At 43.6% G+C, this 27718-nt stretch overlaps 1 protein-coding gene across 1 annotated transcript in view; it reads right to left on the minus strand.

The window, feature by feature from the left end:
• LOC124263608 (mucin-17-like) overlaps nucleotides 1-27718 on the minus strand; it is a 77871-nt gene that overhangs the window by 38128 nt on the left and 12025 nt on the right. Inside the window, exons 6-10 of the mRNA XM_046698263.1 lie at nucleotides 22809-22894; nucleotides 21918-21970; nucleotides 5831-5965; nucleotides 5468-5620; nucleotides 4067-4103 (exon numbers count right to left, since the gene is read on the minus strand). Coding sequence (XP_046554219.1) covers nucleotides 4067-4103; nucleotides 5468-5620; nucleotides 5831-5965; nucleotides 21918-21970; nucleotides 22809-22894 — 464 coding nt within the window. The remainder of the gene's footprint in view (nucleotides 1-4066; nucleotides 4104-5467; nucleotides 5621-5830; nucleotides 5966-21917; nucleotides 21971-22808; nucleotides 22895-27718) is intronic.

The following is a 27718-nucleotide window of genomic DNA, read 5'->3' on the forward strand; positions in this document are numbered from 1 at the left end:
ATGATCTGAGTAAATATTGGTACTCAGCAACCCATGCTTGTCTGTACTTGTGATGATCTGAGTAAATATTGGTCTTCAGCAACTCATGCTTGTCTGTACTTGTGATGATCTGAGTAAATATTGGTACTCAGCAACCCATGCTTGTCTGTACTTGTGATGATCTGAGTAAATATTGGTACTCAGCAATACATGCTTGTCTGTACTTGTGATGATCTGAGTAAATATTGGTACTCAGCAACCCATGCTTGTCTGTACTTGTGATGATCCGAGTAAATATTGGTACTCAGCAATCCATGCTTGTCTGTACTTGTGATGATCCGAGTAAATATTGGTATTCAGCAACCCATGCTTGTCTGTACTTGTGATGATCTGAGTAAATATTGGTATTCAGCAACCCATGCTTGTCTGTACTTGTGATGATCCGAGTAAATATTGGTACTCAGCAACCCATGCTTGTCTGTACTTGTGATGATCCGAGTAAATATTGGTACTCAGCAATCCATGCTTGTCTGTACTTGTGATGATCCGAGTAAATATTGGTACTCAGCAATCCATGCTTGTCTGTACTTGTGATGATCCGAGTAAATATTGGTCTTCAGCAACCCATGCTTGTCTGTACTTGTGATGATCTGAGTAAATATTGGTATTCAGCAACCCATGCTTGTCTGTACTTGTGATGATCCGAGTAAATATTGGTACTCAGCAACCCATGCTTGTCTGTACTTGTGATGATCTGAGTAAATATTGGTACTCAGCAACCCATGCTTGTCTGTACTTGTGATGATCTGAGTAAATATTGGTCTTCAGCAACACATGCTTGTCTGTACTAGTGATGATCCGAGTAAATATTGGTACTCAGCAACCCATGCTTGTCTGTACTTGTGATGATCTGAGTAAATATTGGTCTTCAGCAACTCATGCTTGTCTGTACTTGTGATGATCCGAGTAAATATTGGTATTCAGCAACCCATGCTTGTCTGTACTTGTGATGATCTGAGTAAATATTGGTACTCAGCAACCCATGCTTGTCTGTACTTGTGATGATCTGAGTAAATATTGGTACTCAGCAACCCATGCTTGTCTGTACTTGTGATGATCTGAGTAAATATTGGTACTCAGCAACCCATGCTTGTCTGTACTTGTGATGATCCGAGTAAATATTGGTCTTCAGCAACCCATGCTTGTCTGTACTTGTGATGATCTGAGTAAATATTGGTCTTCAACAACCCATGCTTGTCTGTACTTGTGATGATCTGAGTAAATATTGGTACTCAGCAACCCATGCTTGTCTGTACTTGTGATGATCTGAGTAAATATTGGTCTTCAGCAACTCATGCTTGTCTGTACTTGTGATGATCCGAGTAAATATTGGTACTCAGCAACCCATGCTTGTCTGTACTTGTGATGATCTGAGTAAATATTGGTACTCAGCAACCCATGCTTGTCTGTACTTGTGATGATCTGAGTAAATATTGGTATTCAGCAACCCATGCTTGTCTGTACTTGTGATGATCCGAGTAAATATTGGTACTCAGCAACCCATGCTTGTCTGTACTTGTGATGATCTGAGTAAATATTGGTATTCAGCAACCCATGCTTGTCTGTACTTGTGATGATCTGAGTAAATATTGGTACTCAGCAACCCATGCTTGTCTGTACTTGTGATGATCTGAGTAAATATTGGTATTCAGCTACCCATGCTTGTCTGTACTAGTGATGATCTGAGTAAATATTGGTCTTCAGCAACCCATGCTTGTCTGTACTTGTGATGATCTGAGTAAATATTGGTACTCAGCAACCCATGCTTGTCTGTACTTGTGATGATCTGAGTAAATATTGGTATTCAGCAACCCATGCTTGTCTGTACTTGTGATGATCCGAGTAAATATTGGTACTCAGCAACCCATGCTTGTCTGTACTTGTGATGATCTGAGTAAATATTGGTACTCAGCAATCCATGCTTGTCTGTACTTGTGATGATCTGAGTAAATATTGGTATTCAGCAACTCATGCTTGTCTATACTTGTGATGATCTGAGTAAATATTGGTCTTCAGCAACACATGCTTGTCTGTACTTGTGATGATCTGAGTAAATATTGGTATTCAGCAACCCATGCTTGTCTGTACTTGTGATGATCTGAGTAAATATTGGTATTCAGCAATCCATGCTTGTCTGTACTTGTGATGATCTGAGTAAATATTGGTATTCAGCAATCCATGCTTGTCTGTACTTGTGATGATCTGAGTAAATATTGGTACTCAGCAACCCATGCTTGTCTGTACTTGTGATGATCTGAGTAAATATTGGTACTCAGCAATCCATGCTTGTCTGTACTTGTGATGATCTGAGTAAATATTGGTATTCAGCAATCCATGCTTGTCTGTACTTGTGATGATCTGAGTAAATATTGGTATTCAGCAACCCATGCTTGTCTGTACTTGTGATGATCTGAGTAAATATTGGTATTCAGCAACCCATGCTTGTCTGTACTTGTGATGATCTGAGTAAATATTGGTATTCAGCAACCCATGCTTGTCTGTACTTGTGATGATCTGAGTAAATATTGGTACTCAGCAACCCATGCTTATCTGTACTTGTGATGATCTGAGTAAATTTTTTTTTACTCAGCAACCCATGCTTGTCTGTACTTGTCATGATCTGAGTAAATATTGGTACTCAGCAACCCATGCTTGTCTGTACTTGTGATGATCTGAGTAAATATTGGTACTCAGCAATCCGTGCTTGTCTGTAATATATTGAGTAAATATTGGTATTCAGCAATCCATGCTTGTCTGTACTTGTGATGATCTGAGTAAATATTGGTATTCAGCAATCCATGCTTGTCTGTACTTGTGATGATCCGAGTAAATATTGGTATTCAGCAACCCATGCTTGTCTGTACTTGTGATGATCTGAGTAAATATTGGTATTCAGCAACCCATGCTTGTCTGTACTTGTGATGATCTGAGTAAATATTGGTACTCAGCAACCCATGCTTATCTGTACTTGTGATGATCTGAGTAAATTTTTTTTTACTCAGCAACCAATGCTTGTCTGTACTTGTGATGATCTGAGTAAATATTGGTACTCAGCAACCCATGCTTGTCTGTACTTGTGATGATCTGAGTAAATATTGGTACTCAGCAACCCATGCTTGTCTGTACTTGTGATGATCTGAGTAAATATTGGTATTCAGCAATCCATGCTTGTCTGTACTTGTGATGATCTGAGTAAATATTGGTATTCAGCAATCCATGCTTGTCTGTACTTGTGATGATCCGAGTAAATATTGGTACTCAGCAATCCATGCTTGTCTGTACTTGTGATGATTCAAGTAAATATTGGTACTCAGCAACCCATGCTTGTCTGTACTTGTGATGATCTGAGTAAATATTGGTACTCAGCAACCCATGCTTGTCTGTACTTGTGATGATCTGAGTAAATATTGGTACCCACAATCCATGCTTGTCTGTACTTGTGATGATCTGAGTAAATATTGGTACTCAGCAACCCATGCTTGTCTGTACTTGTGATGATCTGAGTAAATATTGGTACTCAGCAACCCATGCTTGTCTGTACTTGTGATGATCTGAGTTAATATTTGTACTCAGCAATCCATGCTTGTCTGTACTTGTGATGATCTGAGTAAATTTTTTTTTACTCAGCAACCCATGCTTGTCTGTACTTGTGATGATCCGAGTAAATATTGGTCTTCAGCAACCCATGCTTGTCCTAAGAGGCGATTAACATGATCGAGTTGACACTTGTCATCGTATCCCAATTGCGTAGATCAATGCTCATGATGCTGATCACTTGATTTTTGGGTCCTGACTCGATTATTGAAAATAAGCATGAGTGAATTTTTTATGCTAATTTCAGCCTTTTACTTCAGAAACCAACATTTCATAATTCCATGAAAAGTCCAAAGGTATCTGCAATCTGGGACTACGACAAGGGTTTCTGTGACAACTCAAAGACCAAATAATGACAGCTCAGAGTCTTATTGAAGTCCACAAAAGTTGTTTTTGTTTGTTTGTCCACATATTCATTTATATATTAACATACCTCCTTGATCCTCGCTGCTCCTGCCTGCTTCTGACACCTGCAAGAACAGTTCAAACCATCGTGAGACAGATCTAGCCCTGACCAGATGTATTTATAGTATTTTGAAAGTATATCTATTTTGTTCCATTTCAGGTTCTGTGTTTAACCAATATGTACAATTAGTGGTTAGGATAATTTATATCTTTCATGTACTGAACCTGTAACAAACCCAAGCCATGACAAGGTCAAATGATTGGCCAAGCTAAGCCTCTGACCTAACCCTTTGTCTCACTGAATGCAGTCAGTCTGCAACACTCTTAACAAAGACAACAAACCATTCAAGTCAGGTGAGTGTGAATATGTTGTATGTTCTAGCAAAATGGTGCAGTACATAAAACCTGTTATATGAAAGTTCACTAAACAGCCTAAAAGTCTTTCATATCAAACTAAATCTCTGCTATAACTTATTTCAGTAAATGTGGAAAATAAGCTTTTGAACTGTGAGCTTTCATAGTTAGTAAGTAACCTTTCTGACCCTTATGGGGGCGATGGGGTACCCTAGGGGTTAAAGCATTCACTCGACAGGCCAAAGGCACTGGTTCTCGATTCCCCACATGGGTAGTACAATGAGTGTAGCCCATTTCTGTGGTCCCCCGCCGTGATATTGCTGGCATATTGCTGAAAGAGGTGTAAAACTAAACTCACTCACTCACTCTGCCCCTTCTGAATGAGAAGTGTGAGAGATAGTGTTGGGAATCGGAAACCAAATCCACTATCGATCATCGGAGGATTGTGGTGAACGATTTTCAATTATAATCGAAATATATACATTTTTAATCAAATCACCAATTTGAAGGGTTTTTTCCCTTGTTTTTTTCTAATAAATGTTCCTTATAACTAATACTGTCATGCAATGAAATGCATGCATGCAAGAAAGACACTGGAAATGTAATTAAACAATAAAAGTAGTTAAAATTTTACAATGCGCATAGCTTTACGCTGTTGAGCGCATGTTTGTTCGTGAATATTCGACAAATTTAATCGCTAGTTTACTTCATTCAAGTGTGTTAAACTAAAACAACAAAATTCCAAATAATTGAAAATATGTTTTTTTACAATCGATAATCATTTTTAATCCTTCTTTCAATCGATTTTCGATCGATTTTCGATCATCGGAACACCACTCGTGAGAGATGTTTGGCAGAATAGGATATGCTTTAATTGCATTTTCAGCTACATGACCTAACATACAAGTACATTATGTTATTCTGGATATGCTCTGATACCATGTCTCATGCACAATATAAGCACACTTTGTGTGAACCATGATTAGTCTGTTTCATACATCCCACCAAAACAGCATGATCATGTAAAACATACAATTTTGAATCAATTTTCCACATAAATTGAAACGTGCTGTACCTTTGACTGTGAGGGCCCCCTGCTCTGTGTATGCTGTGACGGCCCCCTGCTGTCTGCTGGCTGTGACACTGTGTATACGAGGTGCAGTGATTCCCCTTGCGTCTCCTCCCCTGCCAGAGTCCTTATGTTGGTGTCCAGCAAAACCACCTCATCCTAAAACAGGAAATACACAACAATTGCTTGCCAGACTTGTGTCCTATAAGAATCCGTGTTCAGAAGTAATCACTCTTATAACACAACTGCTACTACTTTTTGCAACAGCATATCAAGTACGAGCGAAAGCACTAACAGTATTACAAATACATGGTCAACATAATTGTTCAGATAAAAATGCCATTCTCTGATCCCACATGGATAACAAACCTCTTCCTTTTCAGCAGCATTGTCCTCCACTGAGACTACTTGGTCAGGATTTGTATCTTCTACTGTGATTGGGTCATCAGTATTTGACGGAGGTGGCAATCTTTCACGACAGTCCACCGAGTACCTCTTGGCATGCTGGACAGGAAAACCAAAGGTAATTTAGTAGTAGACAGGATGGTGGTACTGGACCAGGGTAATCTAAAGCTTCATTTAATAGATGAAGCCTTAGTCGGACCCTTCCTATTACCATCTACTACAGTAATCTAAAGCTTCATCTATTAAATGAAGCCTTAGTCGGACCCTTCCCATTACCATCTACTACAAAGCTTTATTTCATAAAATAAGACTTTAGTCGGGGACCCTTATCTCTTGCCTCTATGTCGTGTTGACGGGAGGTAATACTGTGTCATACGGTACGATCAATAATTCTTCTCTCACAAACCCCCTCCCTGGCCCATCCCTCAAGTAGTTCGTTTTTATCTATGTCCACGCGTACGCTATGTCACGCTGGCCTCGATGAAACAGTTTAACGTGAATCGCCTATGATCTCTTTGGTGTTGTTGAATAAAGGCTTGCTGGGCCTTTTGTATCCCCTGTTCTATGTACTTTTTTCTCGCCCTCGCTGATAGTAGACTTACGAGACTTGGATCGAATCTCTTGTTTCATTTTGTCATATTTTGTGAGTTCAGAGAGGATTGAACGAAACTCCTCCTCTGAGATCTTACTGTCAGTGAGTGCCGTGGAAATACGCCACTCACCGTGTTCAGCTTTGCTTCGCCAGAACCCTGATTTCATCGTGGTTTCAATGCTTTTACGATGCAGTCTGCGGATACAAGCTTAAGCCCCAACCCCAACACCCCTGTCACCCCAGCCGTTATTTCGAGCCCCATCACTATAGGTGCGCCACGATGGTAGCTAACAACCCAACACCTGCCACCCCTAGGCCCATGCTGGCTGCCATAAGGGTAGTATCAGTCCCGCCCACGCATTGAAAGCTCTATGGTACTTTTATATAGTGCTTTCCGCTTATCGCGGTCTTGTTCTAGTTGACGCTTTACATCACATAATTGTTCTCAAGCGGAACCCGCTTCACGGTTTCCAGGGTCTTCACTACTTCATCTATGCCTGGGTACAGTCCCATCCTATAATATATATTACAAAAGATATTTTAATTGGGTATCAGTTAATAGTTGGTCAACATACCTGAGGTTTATAAGGCCTATGTTCTTGGTTAGGTAATATAGGGAAATTCAATAGGTAACTTTTGTTCTATACTGAAGCATAGAGGGGTTTATTAAGGGGCAGCAACCCTCCGTGGACCGAGTCCCGCCGTGATGACGATACTACAATGGTGGCCATTAAATGAACCAATAGATAAGTCTATTATAACCCCAATGTAAAATACCCCATATTGGAGACACATCGCCGCCTTTAAAAAGAGTTTTATGATTAATGTGGAGCCTGGACGATAGATATATTAGATAGTGGGTCAGTGGGTGTTAACTCTGCTCCAACTCCGGTGTATCTAACATGTATTCCATATGGCCTGGGATTCGAAACTCTTATAGGTTGAGAACCCTGAGGTTGAAACCCCCGAGAAATATACCACTGTTCTTAATTTCGTGATATCCCTAGTGATAGACCCACCACTACTTAAAAGAGATATAAGGTGAGGTGAGGGGTTGTTGACTATCCATTTAGGCTCTTTAAAATCTGATAACGCACACCCGCCTATACACGTTGTCTTTGAAGTGCAGGATGTATAAGGTGTCTTCCTCACCAGGCTGATCGAACCCATCCGTCCCTAGATCGTTAAGTGTAGTGTTGGGGTGAAGCCAAGACATTGCTATAATACTATTACGATATAATTTCCAACTAGTGTTCAGGGATATAGCTCAACCCCATAATATATTTTAATTGGGTTTCATTTAACCTTTGATTAATGTACTTAAAGCCGATAATACTTAGATTAACGCGGCGTGTAAAAAGCTGGGTCTCAGCTCTACTCCCATTAAGGAGACGAACCCCATCAAGACTTGGTACAGGGTCGCTTTCCGATACCTTAATAATACAACAACGCTGGTTACTAGCCCCTGTCTTCCCAACGATAATCATATCATCTATAATGTAAAGATACTCACCAGGTGTATCTCCGAGATAGACGCCTATGATAAATGTAAAGTTTTTTCCGACATTTCTAAAACCTCTTGGTAATTGAGTAATTTTATCTCTGTCTTTACTTTCCCACTGGAAGCTAACATGTTGCCCGAGTGGTCTGGTATTGGTACGACTTGTACACTAGATTCGAACTAACGATCCTATAATCATACCGTTGTTCCTAATCTCGGAGATAGTATTATTTTGTTTCAAGGAGATATAAGGTGAGGTGAGGGTTAAGTTGACTAACCATTCAGGCTCTTTAAAATCCGATAACGATTAACCCGCCTATACACATTGTTTTTGAAGTGCAGGACGCATAAGGTGTCTTCCTCACCAGGTTGATCGAATCCCTCCGTGTCCCCTAAGTCGCTAATCGTAGTGTTGGGGCTTAATCCAAGACATTGCTATAATAATATTATTACGAGATAATTTCCAACTGGTTTTCTGATAATAGTTCAGGGTGCACTTCACCCCCATGAAGTGTATGTTGTCGGTAGGAAGATCTTGGTTAGTGATATAGTGTCTTCCACGCACCACGGTGACACCCTGCAGACTGGTTTTGGAGTCGACACCCACCCGCACGTAAACGCTGCAAACGCGGATACTGTTGTTGTTTCCCACCGAGTTTGACCCCTTCACGATCTCTACATCATCCCGCCGATGGTTCCCCTAGGTAGACTTGGATGATCAGTGTTGAGTTCGCCGGTAGACTCTCCAGGATCCTGACCACACCTTCAATTCAGACACCAACTGCAATACCACGCTTTGCATCCCCGCTTTACTCGATAGCATGTGGGCTGCCATACTGGCGAAGTGGGCTGATGACTACGCCACGCCTCTGAGTCGGGATGTAAGCCACGAAAGCAGGGTTCCGTTGTTCACTTAACTTTGTTTAGGTGGTTGTCTTTGTTATCCGTGAACACGAGGGGGAGCCGAGCCTAATATTGAGAAACCAGTCGACTTTACCCGTAATAACACCCACTTGTCATCATCGGTGAAGACGAAGCGATATGGTTTGTTTCGGGCGACGGTAGTGCTCTCAACATCGGTTAAGTCGAACAGTTTGCCCCCTAACGATGGGTATATCATCCAATTATCACCCGTGTTGACAAGGGTGTACTTAGTGTTGACTACCGCCTTTGAGGTATCTATTATATCACTTAGGTTGCTAGTACCACCGAAACTTCAACGCTTATAAATGCTGTTTTAAGTTGCAAGGCGACACTTTACCATCTACTCCGGTCGTCGAATCCGCTGCGGTGTCCCCTCAGATCGAGATCCCCACATTGATGCATTTTTCAACTTCATTCCGGACCTTGTGCGCTGGTCATTTTATGTGCAGCTGCTACGCTTTGAGGTATCCTATATTCACGAGATTATGATTTATATCTAACACCGATATTATCAGCTCAGGGATGTTGCCCTGGGTTAACCTCTTATACTGCCGCTGTGAAAACGACTCGGTTCTGCCGCCGTTGTATTTCTCCGCTTTCACCGGTACGGCTCTCAGTATAGTGGAAGGGTGACCCCTTGAATGTTGTCCGTTGTGCTAACCTGGCTGAGATGAATGCACAGCCTCGCACGGTACTAGGTCGGTAACTTCGCGCCTGTGGCGGTAGTCGCTGGTTTTATCTCTTCAGGCTGTATACCGAAAGTGTCCTCGCCAGTGGTCGATCGAGCCTCAAGGAGTTTCTTCCGTTGTTGATTAACACCACTGTACCGCTTTGAGTCGCTCATCTTGAGTTCGGCCCCAATGGTTTGAATACCTCGCCGCTAGAGAGCACACGCTGTAGTAACCATCAATTATCTTGTTGCTAGCACCACCTACTAACAGTTTATTGTTGCTAGCGCTGATGTTAGTCCATCGTGGTAGGTAGGTTATATCGCACAGTGCGACTTCGAAGTTGACCCGACGCGGTTATCGATCGCGTAAGGCCAGCTGAACGGCCTCGCCGCTATTCCTGGGAGTGTTATGTACATGTTATATAAACTCATTATATAATAGTTTTAAAACATGAAGATCGTGGTCGCTGATGGATTGTATTTCTCGACGCCCAGTTCATAGATGTATTCGATAAGTATAAGTTTTCGTGACTAACGCTAAGACAGTGCACGCTTTGGTTCAACAACCCGATGCAGTTCTGGCAGAATCAACTCAACTTCGCAGTGTGGTGCGCTACAACGGGTGTGGTGTATCCGACACTCGGGCGTGGACCGCTGAGTCAGTCTGTGTTCACGCTTCACGGTACTACCAGGTCAGGCGATCCTCAAAGAGATCAGCCCACCTCACAAGAAAAAGCGTGGAATGCAGTAAACAACCAATACGATAGACGGGCCTACTTAACGTATTTGCAAATCTAATTCGAATCGACACTAAAACGGATTGGCGTTTGCCGGACCGAACCACGGATTGGGTATTCCTATCGCTCACAACATGCCTCTCGTGGAAGCCAGCAAGAAGTTGCAAGATTGGGGATACAAGTCATATCATATCACAACAAACGAAAGTGGGATGACCGCTACATGGCATTCGACGACAGCAAGGATTACCGAGTTTGGAGGTTCGAGCAGGGGTGACTGGAAAAATTCATGTTGGAATCGAAGGGTATACTCGCCGGCACCGAACGCTTGAATGACTCGATTCGAACGCACGCGATGGGCACTGTTGCGCGCAGACGCAAACGCTGCTCCAATATCCTAGGCAAAGGGACTGCTTACGACGCACAGAAACAATTCGTTGTCAACGTAGAGGATGCTATCAATGCTCCAGTTGATCTCCCGAGTGCCATCAAACGCTACCAAGACGTGTTGGAATACGCCAGGTCGAAAGTCGACTACGGTTCGACGGGACTGTACATGGCCCGGTTTATATGCAACTGAGAATAAAGAAAGTGGTGGGGTACAACAACGAAATAATTGTAGCCACGGGCGACCAAAAGTTACGCCAACCTCGATGTCAACGCCCCCACGCCCCACCACCCCCCCACCGGGTGAAACGGGTATAGTGGGCCACCCCCGAGCCTAGGGTTCAACACACAGCCACCTACAGACCCAGCCTGCAGCCTCCAATCAGCAGCACATCGATAATAAAACAGCAATGGTGGTTGGTGGGTGGCTTTGGGGCTCATTTGGTTAAAAATTTTTAGCCGCCACGCACACCAAACCAGCCACGGCGACGATGGCTGCCCACAAGTTTTGACTGAGCCACGGGCAGTTTTAGCCAGAGCTTCAGCAACCACGAGACGATGCTACCCAGGATGCCGGTAGGGCTTCGGCGGCCTTACCAGCCAGTTTAGCTAGAGTTTCCCCTAGTTTTTTAATCCAGTCTCTGACACCACCACCACCACTTGGGGGTGTGGGGGTACCACCACCGCCGGCAGGCGTCAGTGACACCACCAGGGTAGATATGATGAAGCCCAATGCAGTCAAAATGCTGGCGATGGTGATCCTTGTTCCCGAACAGGATTCGATCCTGTCAGCTAGCGTGGTGTCTTGGTGGAGGACTCGATCAACGGTTTCGACACGGCTGACCTGGGATCGAAGCTGGTCTCGAAGGAGGATGCCGCTTCCAGCCGGTCTTCCTTTCCTCTTCCAAATTACGTATTCGCTCCTCGATGGTGGCTTTCAGAGACTCGGTCCTCCGCTTCACCGAAGTTTGACCTTTCATGGGCTTATATGGTCGCCTATCGCGCCCAGTTTGGCTGTGTTGTTCACTTAGATGGCCGCTAATGGTTTGCATGGCCATGTCCAGCCCTCGCAGTTCCCGAAGCCGGTAAATTCGAACCGGTAAGGGTTTGTCATGGTAGGTGGCCAACAGCTTTTCAATGTTATCAGTCATGTCTTGATCCGATGTGTGGCTCTGATGTCTTGCAGATCTTGAAGGGGAAGGGCTTTAGGTCGTATACCGTAATCTATGAAGCCTAGTTCATCGCGGATAAAGTCACCCCCATGGCGACTCGCCGAGTGTTGATAAAGCAAGCGTTCTCTAGTGCTTTATTCATGAGATCGATCTCTGTGAGCCCTCAATCGCAGCGCGCGTCCCTTGCCATCGACAAAAACTTGGAATATTCTCGCCCCACGGCTCTAACGTAATTTCTATCCTCTTTTAAACCATCGTGAAACCCGCTGACGGGCCTGCTTCACGAAGTTCGTTGCCTTGGCGAGAATGAGGTTTCATCATCCTCGAATGTTAGGGCACTATTATCCCACATATCATCCATAGGTATTTCTTCATGACCACCTTCAGCCATTATTTAGTATTAAAACTTATATATTTCATTTATATAACAATGTACGGTAGAAAACTAGATCCTTTCAGGAGATCGAGAGCCACTAGGTGTCAAAGCCGTAAGGCCAGTCGGTGACCATCACCAACAATCCCAGCAAGATAGACCAGAATCAAACGCTGCTGGTTAGATTTCCAAACCTTGGCGCTTAATGACCTCATTGTACCAGGCACTGTTCGACTGGCTCAACATCACGCTGACCTCCGACAACGACAAACGCTGAAGCTAGTAGCGGAACGTAGGTCGAAGCTATTATCAAGAAAAACGACCATCAAGATCACCGGTAACGAGGTGCTGAGCATCGACGACAGCTTAATGTGTTTCACTGCTACAGGACCTCTGGAAAAGCGAGGGAGAACGCCTGGTCAATGACGCGGTACCAGGGCATCAGTAAATCGACCAGGTCGCGCGATTGGGTATGCCTTCACGGCAGACCAGTTAGACAAGCTATCGGACGGTGAAAAGGCCATCGCCGCCGCATCGGAACAGGTTCTGCGCATGCGGCCGCCGACTTCGAAGTTGTTTCACGGAACACGCCGCTTTACCAAGCCGCGCTGGGTGATAGGCTTGAATACGAGCTCACGCTTAACTTAACTACAGCAAAGTAGTGCGTGACGCCGAACGGCGATGAGGCCAGTTACGCCATAGACAACATCTCTGGAGTTCGACATGGTCACTAACCCGAGCTGGCAAGGCAGGTTCGAAAACCAGTACTCGGGAATGTAGCCATCCTGTAACGATCGTGATACTGAGGCATAGATCTATCGTGGCGGATAAGAGCATTACACTGTGTGGAATATCAACCTGAACGCGTCGGGCCGATCGATGAAAGGCATCCTGGTCAGCCCCCGTGGAGGATTACGAGCCGCTCCGAGGGACAGCTGAGAAGTTTTTCAACCCCGAGATCGAAAAGGTGGAAGTGACCATCGAGGGCTGCCCAACCAGCTGTTCAGTCATGGTATGAGGGCGCACTCAGCAGTGGGATGAGATAAAAAGCTGCCGAAAGCAAACATCCATACATAGCCAAAGACCTGGACCTATCATCCCGGCAAATCGGTGAATACTTAACTAACAAGTACGTGCTGTGGTTGGACATGCCATCCACGGATGACGATAAACTACACGGTAGCGGCCGTAGAATAGACAATGGCAGCTTAAGGAATTACTATCCAGATTACCAAGAAGGCTCAACCCGCTGGCAAGTTGAAATTATATCTGTAACGCTATTATGGATGCGCAACTTAATATAGACAATGGGAGATTCGCAAGCAAGCCATCTACTGATGGTATTGATTTGCCCCACGACCCACACACGCGCCATAGTGTGCGGGCAGACTGGCTGTGGGAAGACCGCTTTCGTGTTGGATATGTTGAGGGTACTACAGGGATGTGTTCGACCACATCGCTATCATGTGTCCTACTCTGAGCATGAATAAAACGCATTAACGGAAAGACCTTTGGTTATGACGGACCCTGACGCACACAGAGTCGATCCGGGCCACGCCTACAGGACTGGTTGAAAGCTTACCATATGAAATTTAAAGGGGAGTCGACGTTGTTCATACTGGACGACTGCAGATGTTTAATCGCGAGATAACAAAAAGAGAGATATGCTATCGCATTCTGGCCTTCTCTGGTCGACACGCAAAGCACAGCGCCTGGGTGCTAACGCAGAAGTTCAACTCGGTGTTGAAAGACCTCAGGAGCAGACGCGATGGGTGGCCTTATTTCACTGCAAGGACAGGGATTCGTTCGAGGAGTGTTTGAGAGAGAACGATGTGATGAGCAAATTAGAACGGGAATGGGTGAAGAAACAGCTAGCTGAAACTAAACACGCTAAGCTCGTGCTCAAGACCGACCAACCAGTAGCATATAGGGTGTTTTAGCTTAGCAATGCTTAGCAATGCTTAGCAAATGCTTAGCAATGCTTAGTAAAATTCTTAGCAAAGCTTAGCAATGCTTAGTATAAATACTTAGCATTTAGTTATAGTTATGGCATTTGAAGTGCTCGTCGTGTTCAACTTAACTTTCATTTCTCTGTGTTTCGCTTATATCGTATATTATATAGTTAAAACTAAAACTTACTTGTTACATTATAGGATGGAGTGTGAGGAATTGCTAGAGCAACTGTTGGTACCCCCAAATACAGGTGGACGATGATGTTTAGAGAAACTGGTGGCGCTATTGTTGGTGGCAAAGCCAAACATTACTTTGGGGAGTACACCGGATAAAATTCACAAAATGTCAGCCTAAGAAATCGATAAACTGTAACGCTAAATAATGCAGGCTAGACTAGGTTCAGAAATGACAAAGACAATAGGATCGGCTATGACCCAGATATACACTGGTATTGCGCCATACTTCCTTCCCATCCCTCGAGCCGACTTTACCTGTGGGAAGACTCGAGAAAGACCCTTTATCGAACACTTTGAGCTCTATTAGCTGCAGCTGTATCACAAATATGGTATGTTGTTAGCCCCGGTTACGGGCGGCGATTATCACGCAAAGCATTGTCAATTTGAGAGGAAAAATAATAATAATAGTATAGATGGATGCTGCACAGGAGACCCCACAACTGGCGGAGACCCCACCCCAACAACTGGAGGAGACCCCTTCAGACTCCCCACAACTGGAGGTGACCCCTTCACAGGTGACCAGGCAGAAGAATCCTAAGAGAGTAGCTGCCGGTTAAAAACGGTGGTGTAACCAACATAAAATTATCAGGGTGACTCACCCGAGCTTAATTTTGTTAGTTGTATGCTTAACTGCTGCCGTGGGCTATCTCGTGGTTATATACACGACGCAGTGAGGGTCACCCGAATTAAAGGTCAACCCGCATATCATGCAATAAAATATATATTTTTATATCATATACATAATGTCTGAGGGGAAAACGTTGTTAACGACGATACCACGCCACCGCGGTCGCCAGTCTAGCCGTAGGATACCGGTTGACCAAAATGGTGCTTAAACAACCAACTATCAAGCTAGATTTCAACCTGCAGGATATGGGTATGCTAATAATGAACCTTGGTATGGCGATGGCCACAAAAGACATCCTAGTAAAACAAGGAATAATACCTGAAGATATTATGAAATAAATATAAGGATGGCTACGATTGCTATGATGGTCGGTGGTGCGTTAGTGAATGCCCTGGCATTTTCCGGGAGTAATTTCCTCTTCTCTAAACTACGAGTCACACGCTGGCTGAAATACAGGCGGAGAGGAAGCTGCACGATCTCGCTTATTGAGAACTTACAAATAGCACAGGCCGAGTACGCTAAACAACGCTTCCAGCGGATCGATTACATTAACGAACAACTCAGGCGTGAAAACCATGCCGCTCAAACATTCCACGATGTCGACGACGCAGCTTGCAGACAATACTACTTATTAACTGGTAAACCATTGAGCCACTACAGAAGCCAACACTCGCCAGTACTACACACCATCCAAGGGACAAATGGACCGTGAACTGACCTTCATAGCGCTGGGTATAGCGGCGACTGCTTTGGTTGTGAAACAATTAGACTAATACACATATAAATATGTTAACATGTATAGATGTGAATACATACTTATGGGGAAGACCGAGACCTGTGGTAGGGGATGCGGTACTCATGGGTACTGTTATTCCCACATGGGAAGTCCCAACTACTCGTGTTCTGTGTGTGGTATAGGAGTCAAAGGACACTATTGTTTATGTAAAGCTCACGGGGCGAACGTAGTCAGACATCACCTCATCTACGAGAATAAAAAGGCCTACATAAAAGAACGTAGGCGATTTCTCAAGATAACAGTGTAGTGACCCAATTAGAGATTATTACACACTTACGTATAGATATGTTTGTGGAACTTGATCCCAGTGAAGACATCGAATCTCAGGTAAAAAACATACTCAAAGATAAACTAAACTTCAGATTTCAGGTAATATTGAAAATGGTATGGATTAAAGATGGTGTTAAGTATACTCGTCCCTTCGTATGTGTGGGGAACATCACGACTCAATATCAGATAGATTGTTTTACAAATATATCGAATACCTGCTAAACTTCAAGGAATACTATATCAAACAGTGTGAGCACTGGATCTAAAACAGCCCATCTAAAAATAGTTCATTGGGGTGACGGAGAGGATATATGATTTTTACATTTACGGCGCCCAATTAGACATTAATTCCTTAGGTGTGTACGCTAATTATGAATACTATACAGTTCGACGCACTGGTGAGCCGCTGTAGGTAAGTATTTAAGAGGCTGGCGATGCATGTTAATAGGAATATAGATGTCTCAGATATTAAGCCCCTGATAGATGATAAAATAAAACAGGAACTAGCCAGTCTTGGAAGTATTAAATTTCAAATCACAATTAAAATGACACTCGAGAAGAACGTAGGGGATGTTACCGAGCACGCTCAGCCTTACTTCCGAGGTGTACAAGAGGTCATTGACCCAGATAGAGACTATAAACACATCGATCGATACTAGTTTTCAGCAGATACAGGAACACCTAGAACGCTACACACACTTGGGATCCGGTGGGCTGTAGATAAAATCGATATTGTTCATCTAGACATAGCTAACTACGCACCATTCAGAGGCATGGTCATACCTAGACTTGCCTCCATACTATAAGAAAAAAAGGCCATAGTCAATGTCAAGAATAGAGGAAACGATTGCTTGAGATTAGCTATCAGATCAGCCTTGTTTCCAGCTGACACTCATTCGAACAGGCCTTCTAGTTATCCCCAAGACGATGGACTCAACTGGGATGGTATAGATGAACCAACCACCATATCTCAGATCACTAAAGTAGAAAACAGAATAATCTAGCTATAAATGTCTTTGGACACTAAGACTACACAACAATAATACACAGACTCAGCTCGTTGGTGGGGAAACGTTATCAATATATTTATGATCCAACGAGGTGAAAAGTATCACTACACGTGGATAAAACATTTCAGTCGGTTGTTGTACCGACCAGTCGAAACACGGTGGGAAAAACACTTTTGTACGATGTCTGCACGGTTTCAGCCGAGCTGATTTATTAGAATCCCACCAGGAGTATTGTCAAGGTGTGGGACAGACGGCTATAACGCATCGACATGCCCGAGGAAGGTGACAATATCCTAAAATTCTACAACCACAAGCACCAAATGTCCGTGCCTTATATATATATACCGACTTTGAAGCATTGATCAAACCAATTAAGGTTGTTGAGGATACCCCACAGGTGAGAGCTTCACATACAAAACACAAGAGCATGAAGCATGTGGGTTTGGATACGTGAGTCGTCCGCTAGACGGGAAACGTAAAGCTCCCCGTGAGTGTACAGGGTCCCGACTTCGGTTGAAAGGTTTCTAAAGTGTTTGAAGGAGGAAGAAGAAATTATTAGGGAAAAGTTGCATAGAATCGATCCCATGCGTATGACCCGAGCCGACAGGCTAGCTCACTCCTCGTAGCATTAACTGTCACGTGTGTGACTCACCACTGAACGGTGATTCGTGAGAGATCACTGTCACATAACCGTAAGTATAGAGGCGCCGCCATAACGAGTGTAACCTCAAGCTTAGAATCAACCCTAAGACAATAAACATTCCCGTTGTCTTTCACAACTTGAGAGGGTACGACTCTCACTTAATCATGCAGGCCATCGCGAAAATCGATGGTAATATAACGCGGCATCCCCAACAACATGGAGAAATATCTCTCTTTCAGCTTAGACGGACTTAGGTTCATTGACTCGTGTCAATTTCTATTGTCGTCATTAGCCAGCTTGATTAAAGCCAACGATACCTTCCCTATCACCGATCGATACACAGACGCCGAGACTAGATCTCTGCTTATGAGGAAAGGTGTGTATCCCTATGAGTACATGGATAGTTGGGTCAAGTTCGCCGAGACCAGACTACCCCCATCAGAGAATTTTACAGCAATCTGACCGACTTCGAAATATCCCAAGACGACATTTACCGCGACGCCGATTAACGTATGGAATAAACTTGGTTGTAAAACCTGGGTGATTATCACGATCTGTACTTGAAGATGGATGTACTACTATTAGCCGGCGATTTGAGACATTTAGGAGGACGTGTTTCAATCAGTATAAACTAGATCCAGCATGGTATTACACCAGCCCAGGTCTGTCGTGGGATGCCTTGCTTAAAAGACCGGAGTTAAGTTGGAATTGCTTACTGATTATGACATGCACCTGTTCATTGAGAAAGGTTTATGAGGTGGGATCTCCATGGTAACCAAACGATACGCCAAAGCAAATAATCAATGCGGAAGGGCTACCACCCTAGCAAGCCAACCAATCACATTCTCTATCTCGACGCCGCAAATAACCTGTACGGATGGGCTATGAGTCAGTATCTACCAACAGGGGATTCGAATGGGTATCATCCGATTTGACATTATGAGCATCGCTACCGGATTCGAACAAAGGTTATATCCTCGAGGTTGACTTGAATACCCCAAGGCATTACACTAATCACACAACAGCTACCCCTAGCTCCCTAACGATGAGGGTTAACCCAGACTGGATGTCTGAATACCAACATAACTTGTTAGATAGGCTGGGTGACGGGCGCTGAAAACTCGTGCCTAACTTAATGAATAAGACCAAGTACATAGTTCACTATCGCAACCTGCAGCTGTACCTGTCGTTGGGTATGAAACTGACCAAAATACACAGGGTGCTCGTGTTCAACCAGAGCCCCTGGATGGAGCCTTACATCAGAATGAACACAGACCTGCGAAAGCTGGCCACCAGTGACTTTGAGAAAAACTTGTATAAGCTCATGAACAACTCGGTATTCGGTAAGACGATGGAGAACCTGAGGAAACGCGTGACCGTGAAGCTGGTTCGGTCGAATGAGGAGGACAAACTCAGGAAGCTGATCGCTAACCCTGCATTCAACCGTAGTAAGATATTCGATAACGACCTGGCTGCCATACACATGAAGAAAAGTCACATAATATTAAACCGACCTGTTTACGTTGGGATGAGCATCCTCGATTTATCCAAACACTTGATGTACGACTTTTACTACAACGAGCTGAAGAAACAGTACGATGACAGGTGTGAAGTACTATATACTGACACGGATTCCTGCTGATGGAGATTCGAACCGAGGACGGTAATGCGATGACATGAAAAACACCTCGATTTGTACGACACCAGCGACTACCCCTAAGGACCATGCCATACACAGCACGGTGAATAAAAGGTCCTAGGTAAGATGAAGGACGAGTGTGCTGGCGCTTCCATAGCCGAGTACATAGGGTTGAGGCCTAAGATGTACTCCCATACTGAAGGCCGACAATGGTGAGATCCGAAAGCTAAGGGTGTTAAGAAGCACGTGGTGAAACAACACATCAAACACACCAGATTCAAGGAAGCCCTGTTCAAGACCCGCACCTTTAAACATAAAATGAACACACTTAGAAGTGATGGGCATAGGATATACTGGGTTGACTATAAATAAAACATCATTATCACCTATGGACACTAAACGTTGGATAGCCATTGATGGGATAAACACGCACGGCGTATGGACATGAGAAAATTGAACCAAGAACATAGGTATAAATAAATGGTGACATGTCACGGAACCAGAAAAAATTTGAGGCTATTTACTACAGTCCGCTGGGTACTGGAAAGGAGCTAGCGCTGTAGATAAGCTGGCTAAAATTGCGCGAGTATCCTCGGAGGAGACCAAAGCGTGGCTTGAAAAACAAGCACTTTGGCAGATATATTTACCACCACCACGCTATGTGCCTAGAAGGAAGTTTGGTATTAATATACCTAATAACGTTCACCAAGCAGACCATTGTTCCTACCCCGACAAGAGGTACAAGTATGCCTTAACAGTCGTGGATGTGGCCAGTCGCTACAAAGGAAGCGAACCCTTGACCACGAAAGATTCTGCCCAGGTAGCCAGAGGATTGAACGCATATACAAACGCCAGTCCGCTGACATGGCCAACAGAGCTCCAAGTTGACCCCGGACGTGAGTTTATGGGTACCGTGTCACAACTGCTAGCTAAACACGATACAAAGGTCAGGCGTGGTACGGCTGGAGCCCATCGCAGCCAAGCCATAGTTGAGAGATTCAATAGGACTTTGGCTGAGCGTTTATTTGGACACCAGTATGCTAGAGAGATGGCCACCCCTGGAAAACGATCGACTGAATGGGTCACGAGGTTACCTAAGGTGGTGTCGGCAATAAACCATGAGGTCACCCGTCTCACCGGTAAAAAGCCGGCAGACGCTATCAAATTAAAATCAATAATGTCAGAGTCGGCTGCTCCATTGCGTGGGAAGGAGAAACAGATACCAGACAGGGTCCTAGTTAGGTATCTATACCAGTCGGGGGGAACACGAGGGTGATAGCCGTAAGCGAGCCACCGATCCTATATGGTCAGTCAAAACTTACAACATAGATAAAGTTGACATCAAAGCCGGAGAGCCTAACTTGTACTACTTGAGGGATGGGCCAGGGAGGGGGTTTGTGAGAGAAGAATTATTGATCGTACCGTATGACACAGTATTACCTCCCGTCAACACGACATAGAGGCAAGAGATAAGGGTCCCCGACTAAAGTCTTATTTTATGAAATAAAGCTTTGTAGTAGATGGTAATGGGAAGGGTCCGACTAAGGCTTCATTTAATAGATGAAGCTTTAGATTACTGTAGTAGATGGTAATAGGAAGGGTCCGACTAAGGCTTCATCTATTAAATGAAGCTTTAGATTACCCTGGTCCAGTACCACCATCCTGTCTACTACTAATTTCTTGTTGCTGATTGAGTGAGGTGAGGTGAAATGGGGTTTAACGTCATACTTAAGAATATTTCGCTCATATGACGACATGCATGCGTGTGTATGTGTATGTGTAGCTGCTTGTACTAGCTCAGACTAACTGGTTTTATAGTGCTAGCTCACTGAGATACCATACTGCAGTTCAGCATGAACACCCTACTCAGACACATTATACTGACTCTGAGCTGACCAGTCCTTGTTTTACCCATTGATGCCAAGCGCGCCAGGCAGGGACCAACAAGTGCCATATTTTAAGGTCTTTTGGTATGACGCAGCCAGGGATTGAACCCACAACCTTCTCTGGGTGGATGCTCCAACCACTACACCACGAAGGTCTGATTGAGTGAGAGAGTGAGTTTAGTTTTACCCCGCTTTTAGCAATATTCCAGCAATACCACTAAGGGGAACCCCAGAAATGGGCTTCACACAATGTACCTATGTGGGGAATCGAACCCGGGTCTCCAACATGAGCAAACACTTTAACCACTAGGCTACTCCACCGCCCCTGCTGATTAAGTAACATACATAACATACATTAATGTTTAGATTGACATCGCAATATTAGTTGATGACAGCAGGAAATGATGGAGTTAGGATCAGAGAGTCCAGTGATTGATATCATGAACATCAATGGGGTACGATACCAAGCAAGTCGCTGAGCCAATCACCCACTGGCTTGTATGACAAACAGGTTGATGGGCATCCATTCTAACCCTGAATGAAATATTTTGTGAGATGTTTTTCATTCAGTTATACCACTTAATTGAGGCCAATGTTATTGTACATCACCATAAATTCCCATGAACAGAGTTACCCTGTCATCGGCTTCCAGTGTCTTGTCAGCGTCTGGGTTGTAGGCACACTCATCTGGAGGACAGCAAGTGTTGAAAGTGAGTGAGTTTAGTTTTATGCCACACTCAGTAATATTCCAGCTATATGGCAGCGGTCTGTAAGTATTTGAGTCTGGACCACACAATCCATTGATCAACAGCATGAGCATCGATCTACGCAATTAGGATACGATGACATGTGTCAACAAAGTCAGCGAGCCTGACCACCCGATCCCATTAGTCGCCTCTTACAACAAGCATGGGTTACTGTAGACCAATTCTAACACGGTGAAGTGTTGAAAGCATGAGGACAGATGGAAACACTTGGCGTCTACTAGACTTGCTACTAGTATGAAGCAGTCTTCATTTCATCATAATAAAATGTGGTCTAACAATAACTTTAAATTGAACTTTTATAAAATACACCATATATGGATATGTCTGACCATCATATTGGAAACAGGAACTACTTCCAGTCAACTCTGCTATATGAGAAATAGCAGCAAGGAAAGTAGTGTTTTTGATCTAATAACAGTCTCAGACATAAGTCTTCTGATCACAAAATTATTCGAAGTTAATTTATTGGGTATGTTTTGACTGAATCATTGGTAGATTAGGATATAACAAGTGAACAATGGATTGCTATTTCCAGCTTAGTTTACAAGGAAATACACATAATCTTAATCTCAAGATTAAATCTCATGGAACAATGCTAACAGAATAGTAGATACAATTTAAGTGGTAAAGCATTATACCTAGTGATATCATATATCTTTATTGACACATGATGTAATATCTGAATATTTTGTGATAATGTGAGCTGTGTCCTTGTAACAAAGAGTACTATCACAGAGTATGGGATAACCCTAGCTCACCTGGTTCGACCTCCCCAGCAGTTGGAGAGCTTGGTATGATGATGGGGATGTCGCCATATGCTTCAGGTGAAGGGGCCAATACGTCTCTGGAGACAGAAACACAGTACCGAGATCAATGTGCTGCATGAAACGCTTGACCCAGTGATGCAAGATACATCCTGGCCACGATAACTAGGCTAACTATCTCTACAAATGTAGCAGTTACATTCAGGGCTGAAACAAATAGCTTGAGAGTAATAGTGAGTGAGTGAGTGAGTGAGTTTGGTTTTACACCGCTTTTAGCAATATTCCAGCAATATCACGGCGGGGGACATCAGAAATGGGCTTCACACATTGTACCCATGTGGGGAATCGAACCCGGGTCTTCGGCGTACTGAGCCAACGCTTTAACCACTAGGCTACCCCACCGTCCCTGGAGAGTAATAAATCATGAATGACAAATGTTGACTGTAAACAAATATTGTGGATTTTTTAAATACATTTTGTAAACAAAATCTGAAAATAAGTTCACCTAAACCAAGGCCAGTGAGGGTATGTCTCACCATATCTGACAACTGTAATGGTCTGTGTACCATGAGCCCCATGCACAAACTTAGTAGTAGGTCTTATTCCACATTCTCAGGGTACGATTTCAGTTCTTTTCTCTACCTGCACGAGGTGCAGCTACTGGCAAACAAGGATAAGTTGAGCATGAACCTGACCAACCCGTATTAGCATGAATGAGTGCCACCCACTGGCACTTGCCATTGTTAGTGAAGGGGCCCTAGGTTGTCCGCAATCAAGAGTAGTGTGATGGGTGAAGCAAGGCGCAAGGGCGTGTGCAGCTACGCACTGAATCAATTTCATTGTCATGCAATGCAAGTGCACTAGCCTACATCTGCTCTACCTTTCACAAACCAAATGGGTTTGCTCATTGTTGTGCACTGCCTACGTCTCGTAAATGCGTTCTCTGCGCCAGTCCAACTTATCCTTATTTGCCAGTAATTGGATTAATAAAACTGCACCATCAAAATATTGGCTGCACTGTGATCAACAATCCTGTATTCCTGTCACTGACAGCAGACGATTCTTCACCAGCAGAGTATCTCCAGGAAAGTTCACATTACCTGTTGTCTGAGAGAATGCACTAGCAATATTTTACCTGCACTTGTGCAGCCTGGATAAAGTGAAATCAATCCCTGATTTTAAATAGTGTGTATGTACAAATATCGCACTCTGCATGTGAAATATGAAATTTTTAGAGTAAAATTAATATTTTATACTTATCCTGACTCATGCTTATTGCTTGTCTTCTTCTTCTTGCGAACATAGTGGAACACGTGTATCTCCCAATTGAAGTTCCCTTCAATAAAAAATCACTAATTAGTACTCACCACGAGTTACCTCCCTTCCACAAGCGCGGGAACGAGGGCGCCACCTCAACCCATGTGCCTCACTCTCTCCTTTTGTTTCGAGCCCGACACTTTATTTTTCGAAGAAATCCAAAGTGTTAAGTGGGGAGGGGACGGGAGGAGCTTACCTCATGAGTCAGGATAAGTATAAAATATTAATTTTACTCTAAAAATTTCATATTTTTCCTTATCCTGACTCATGCTTATTGCTTGTAGAATCCGACGGAAAAGGAGGTGGGAATATATATACTTTGGATTTTAATAATTAGTGATTTGAACTGTGATGATTGTAATAACCCTATGGGAACTTCATAAAGGCACTGAACTGATGAATTCCTGCTGCTTAACTTATCAGCTGCCATATAAAGGTTATTACAATTTACTGAATATGATAAAAGTATATACAACATTAATGTAAGCTGAAGCTATTAATGTGATAGTATAAACTTCTGTGAGTTTATAGTGGATACTTTTATAAATGAACCAAAGTATTAAGCTTAAGATATGCATATATTTAAGCTATAATAGTATAGTACTGTGCTTAAGATATAATTATAACTTAAGCTGTATAATAGTAACCAACTCCTTAGAGTTTGTTAGCTAATACATTTATGAATATGACCATATGACTGAGCTTAAGGATTGATGAAACTTAAGCTGAACATATATATAATAGCGAAACTCCTAGGAGTTGTAAGCTTATATATAGTATGATATAAAAACCATAGTACTGAGCTTAAGATAATAAATTAAACTTAAGCAAAATATATAGATAGCATGTAGCTATTAGTACTGTTATCAGATAAGTATAAAATCTGTAAGATAGACTTATCTTCTCCGTGGAACTGTCAACTGTTGGCGAGGACCATGGGACCCGAAATGGTGGATACCTGAGGCGTCCTCGGTGGTGATATCTCTCAGATAGTGGTTGGCAAACACCATATCGGATCTCCAGAAACATCCCTCCATTATGGTATTCAACGAGCAATTCCCATGTAGAAGCGAGAGTTGAGGCTAGCTCTAATTTCGTGAGGATTAGAAGCTCTTGGAGGGTCGAGTCCTGCAGCCTTGTAGGGCACGTAGTATGACAGTTCTGATCCAGATAGAGATAGTAGTACCTGAGACTTCCGTCTGCGTAGCTGTAGATATAGGGATAAATAATCTCTTGAATTTCCCTCTGCTCTGTTTGGATCGTTGGAGATATATTTTCAGTGCTCTTACTGGGCATAGTGATAGATCCATCGTATCATGCGGTCCAAGTATGGATGAGAGAGCTGGGGCGTGGAATAATCTGTCTGGTTGACCTGGCAGTTGGTTTTACGCTATAAAATCCCAGCGAAGTCCCAGATGAGCGATGTTATGAATATCATCAAAGCTTGTTCTCTCGTAATCCAGTGCGTGAATCTCTGACATCCTGGCGGCCGTAGCTAGTGCTAACAGGAACAAGGTTTTGTGGGTCAGTGATTCAAACGATGTAGATAGCAATGGTTCATAAGCCTCACTAGTGAGGTGTTGGAGCACTATATTTAGATCCCAGGCTGGGCGTGAAACTTCCATTTCTGATCCTCCAATCGGGCGCTTCGTAACAAAGCGAAAGTAACTCTGGTGATTTTTTGTTAACTTGACGCCCGTTCTCATAGTTATGACAGAACTTATATCTGCAAGATAAGTGGACAAGGTTGAGCCTTTTAGATTCTTAGTTTGACGTAGATAACATAAGAAATCTGCCACTTGAGGATGTGTAGCATATCTGGCTGTAAATCCTTTCTTAGCAGCGTAATTGACAAAACTGTGCCATTTGTCATTGTATAAGTTACGAGTTGAATTACGTAGTGCAAGCGTGACCGCTTTAGCCGCTATGGCAGAATAACCTCTCTTATTCAGACATGCCTTGATACAATCCATACGTGAAGTTGGAATGCTTCTGGTGTTTCGTGCACTTGTTTGGTGTGCGGATGTATCAATAGATTGGCGCGTTGTGGGAGCTGAAGAATTGGTTTTCTGATTTCTTGAATGAGATCTGGAAACCAAGTTCTCGCTGGCCAGTAGGGCGCGACCAAAATCAGATGGAGGCTCTGCGTTTGACTGATTTTCTGTAAGACTTGTGGGATTAACGCTGGAGGCGGAAAAGCGTACGCGTTGAGTCTCTCCCACGATATGCTTAGTACGTCTGTTGCCCATGCTAGTGGGTCTGGAACTGGCAATACGAATGTTGTCAGTTGCTTGTTGAATCGAGTGGCGAATAGGTCTATCAGAGGAGATCCTATTTCCATGATTATTTGATTGAATATCTCTGTGTGGAGCATCCATTCTGTCGGCGACGGTTGGTGTGGCCGAGAGAGAGCGTCTGCTAATACATTCTTTGCTCCTGGAATGTGGCAAGCTCTGACGTGTATGTTTAGATTGTCGATTAGATCGAACAGTCTGAAACATCGAATCAGTAGGTTCTGTGACCTTGTTGAACCTTGTTTGTTCACATAAAACGCCACTGTTGAATTGTCTGTGTGAACCATCAACCGAGCGTTCTGTAGTAGGTTGCTCCAGTGACTTATGGCGTTTATGACTGCTTGCATCCCTAGCAGATTTATGTGACATTTGCACTCCATAGGCCTGACGCTGTCCTGCCGGCAAGGTGGGCTCCCCAACCTTGTAGTGACGCGTCTACGTAGAGATGTGTTTTCGATTCCGGCTCTACTAAGGAGACGCCTGAGCAAACATTCAATCTCTTGGTCCACCAGAGTAGATGTGGTTTGACATAATCTGGTAGACTGAATGGTAGAGGGTCCTCGAGATGAGCATTGATGAGGACTTGTAACGGACGTAATTGAAGCCTGCCTCTGACTGTCAAGTCTTGAGCTGATGTGAGTAGTCCCAATAGGCTCTGCCACTGTCGTAGTGGTAACGGAGAGAGTAGGGCTTGAGGAATAAGTTGTTGGATCTTGATCCATCTGTCCTCCGGGACTACAATACGATTCTGAGCTGTTAGAAATCGTATACCTAGAAATTGCAGATCCTGCGTTGGTTCTAGGTCCGACCTGAGTAGATTTACTAACCATCCTAATTGAGTTAGTAGCTTGATTATAAAGTTCAGCTGTAGTCTGAGACGCTGTGGATCTGGATCCACTTGTATACCGTCGTCTAGGTAAAAAGCGCTGCGAAGACCTTGACGATGTAGGTATGAGACAATAGGCTTGGTCACTCTTGTGAATACCCAAGGGGCCGATGTGATTCCGAAGGGAAGAACCTTCCATTGGTAATGTTTCCCGTCTAGGATAAATCTTAGATATTTCCTTGAGTTGGGATGAATCGGAATGTGTAGATATGCGTCTTGCAAATCTATGCTGGCCATGTAATCTTTGGGGACGAATTAAATGCGAAGTTGCGGTAAGTGTATCATGCGAAACGTTGGTGGTTTGCATAGATATTCTCTGTTCAAGATGCTCATGTTGTATATGAGATGAAACTTCTCCTTGGAATTTTTCTTCGGCACTAGGAAAACTGTGGAGTAGAAACCTGGTA

The sequence above is a fragment of the Haliotis rubra genome, unplaced genomic scaffold (assembly GCF_003918875.1).
Source record: "Haliotis rubra isolate DU_JTF1 unplaced genomic scaffold, ASM391887v1 Scf120, whole genome shotgun sequence".
Classification (NCBI taxonomy): Eukaryota; Metazoa; Mollusca; class Gastropoda; order Lepetellida; family Haliotidae; genus Haliotis; species Haliotis rubra.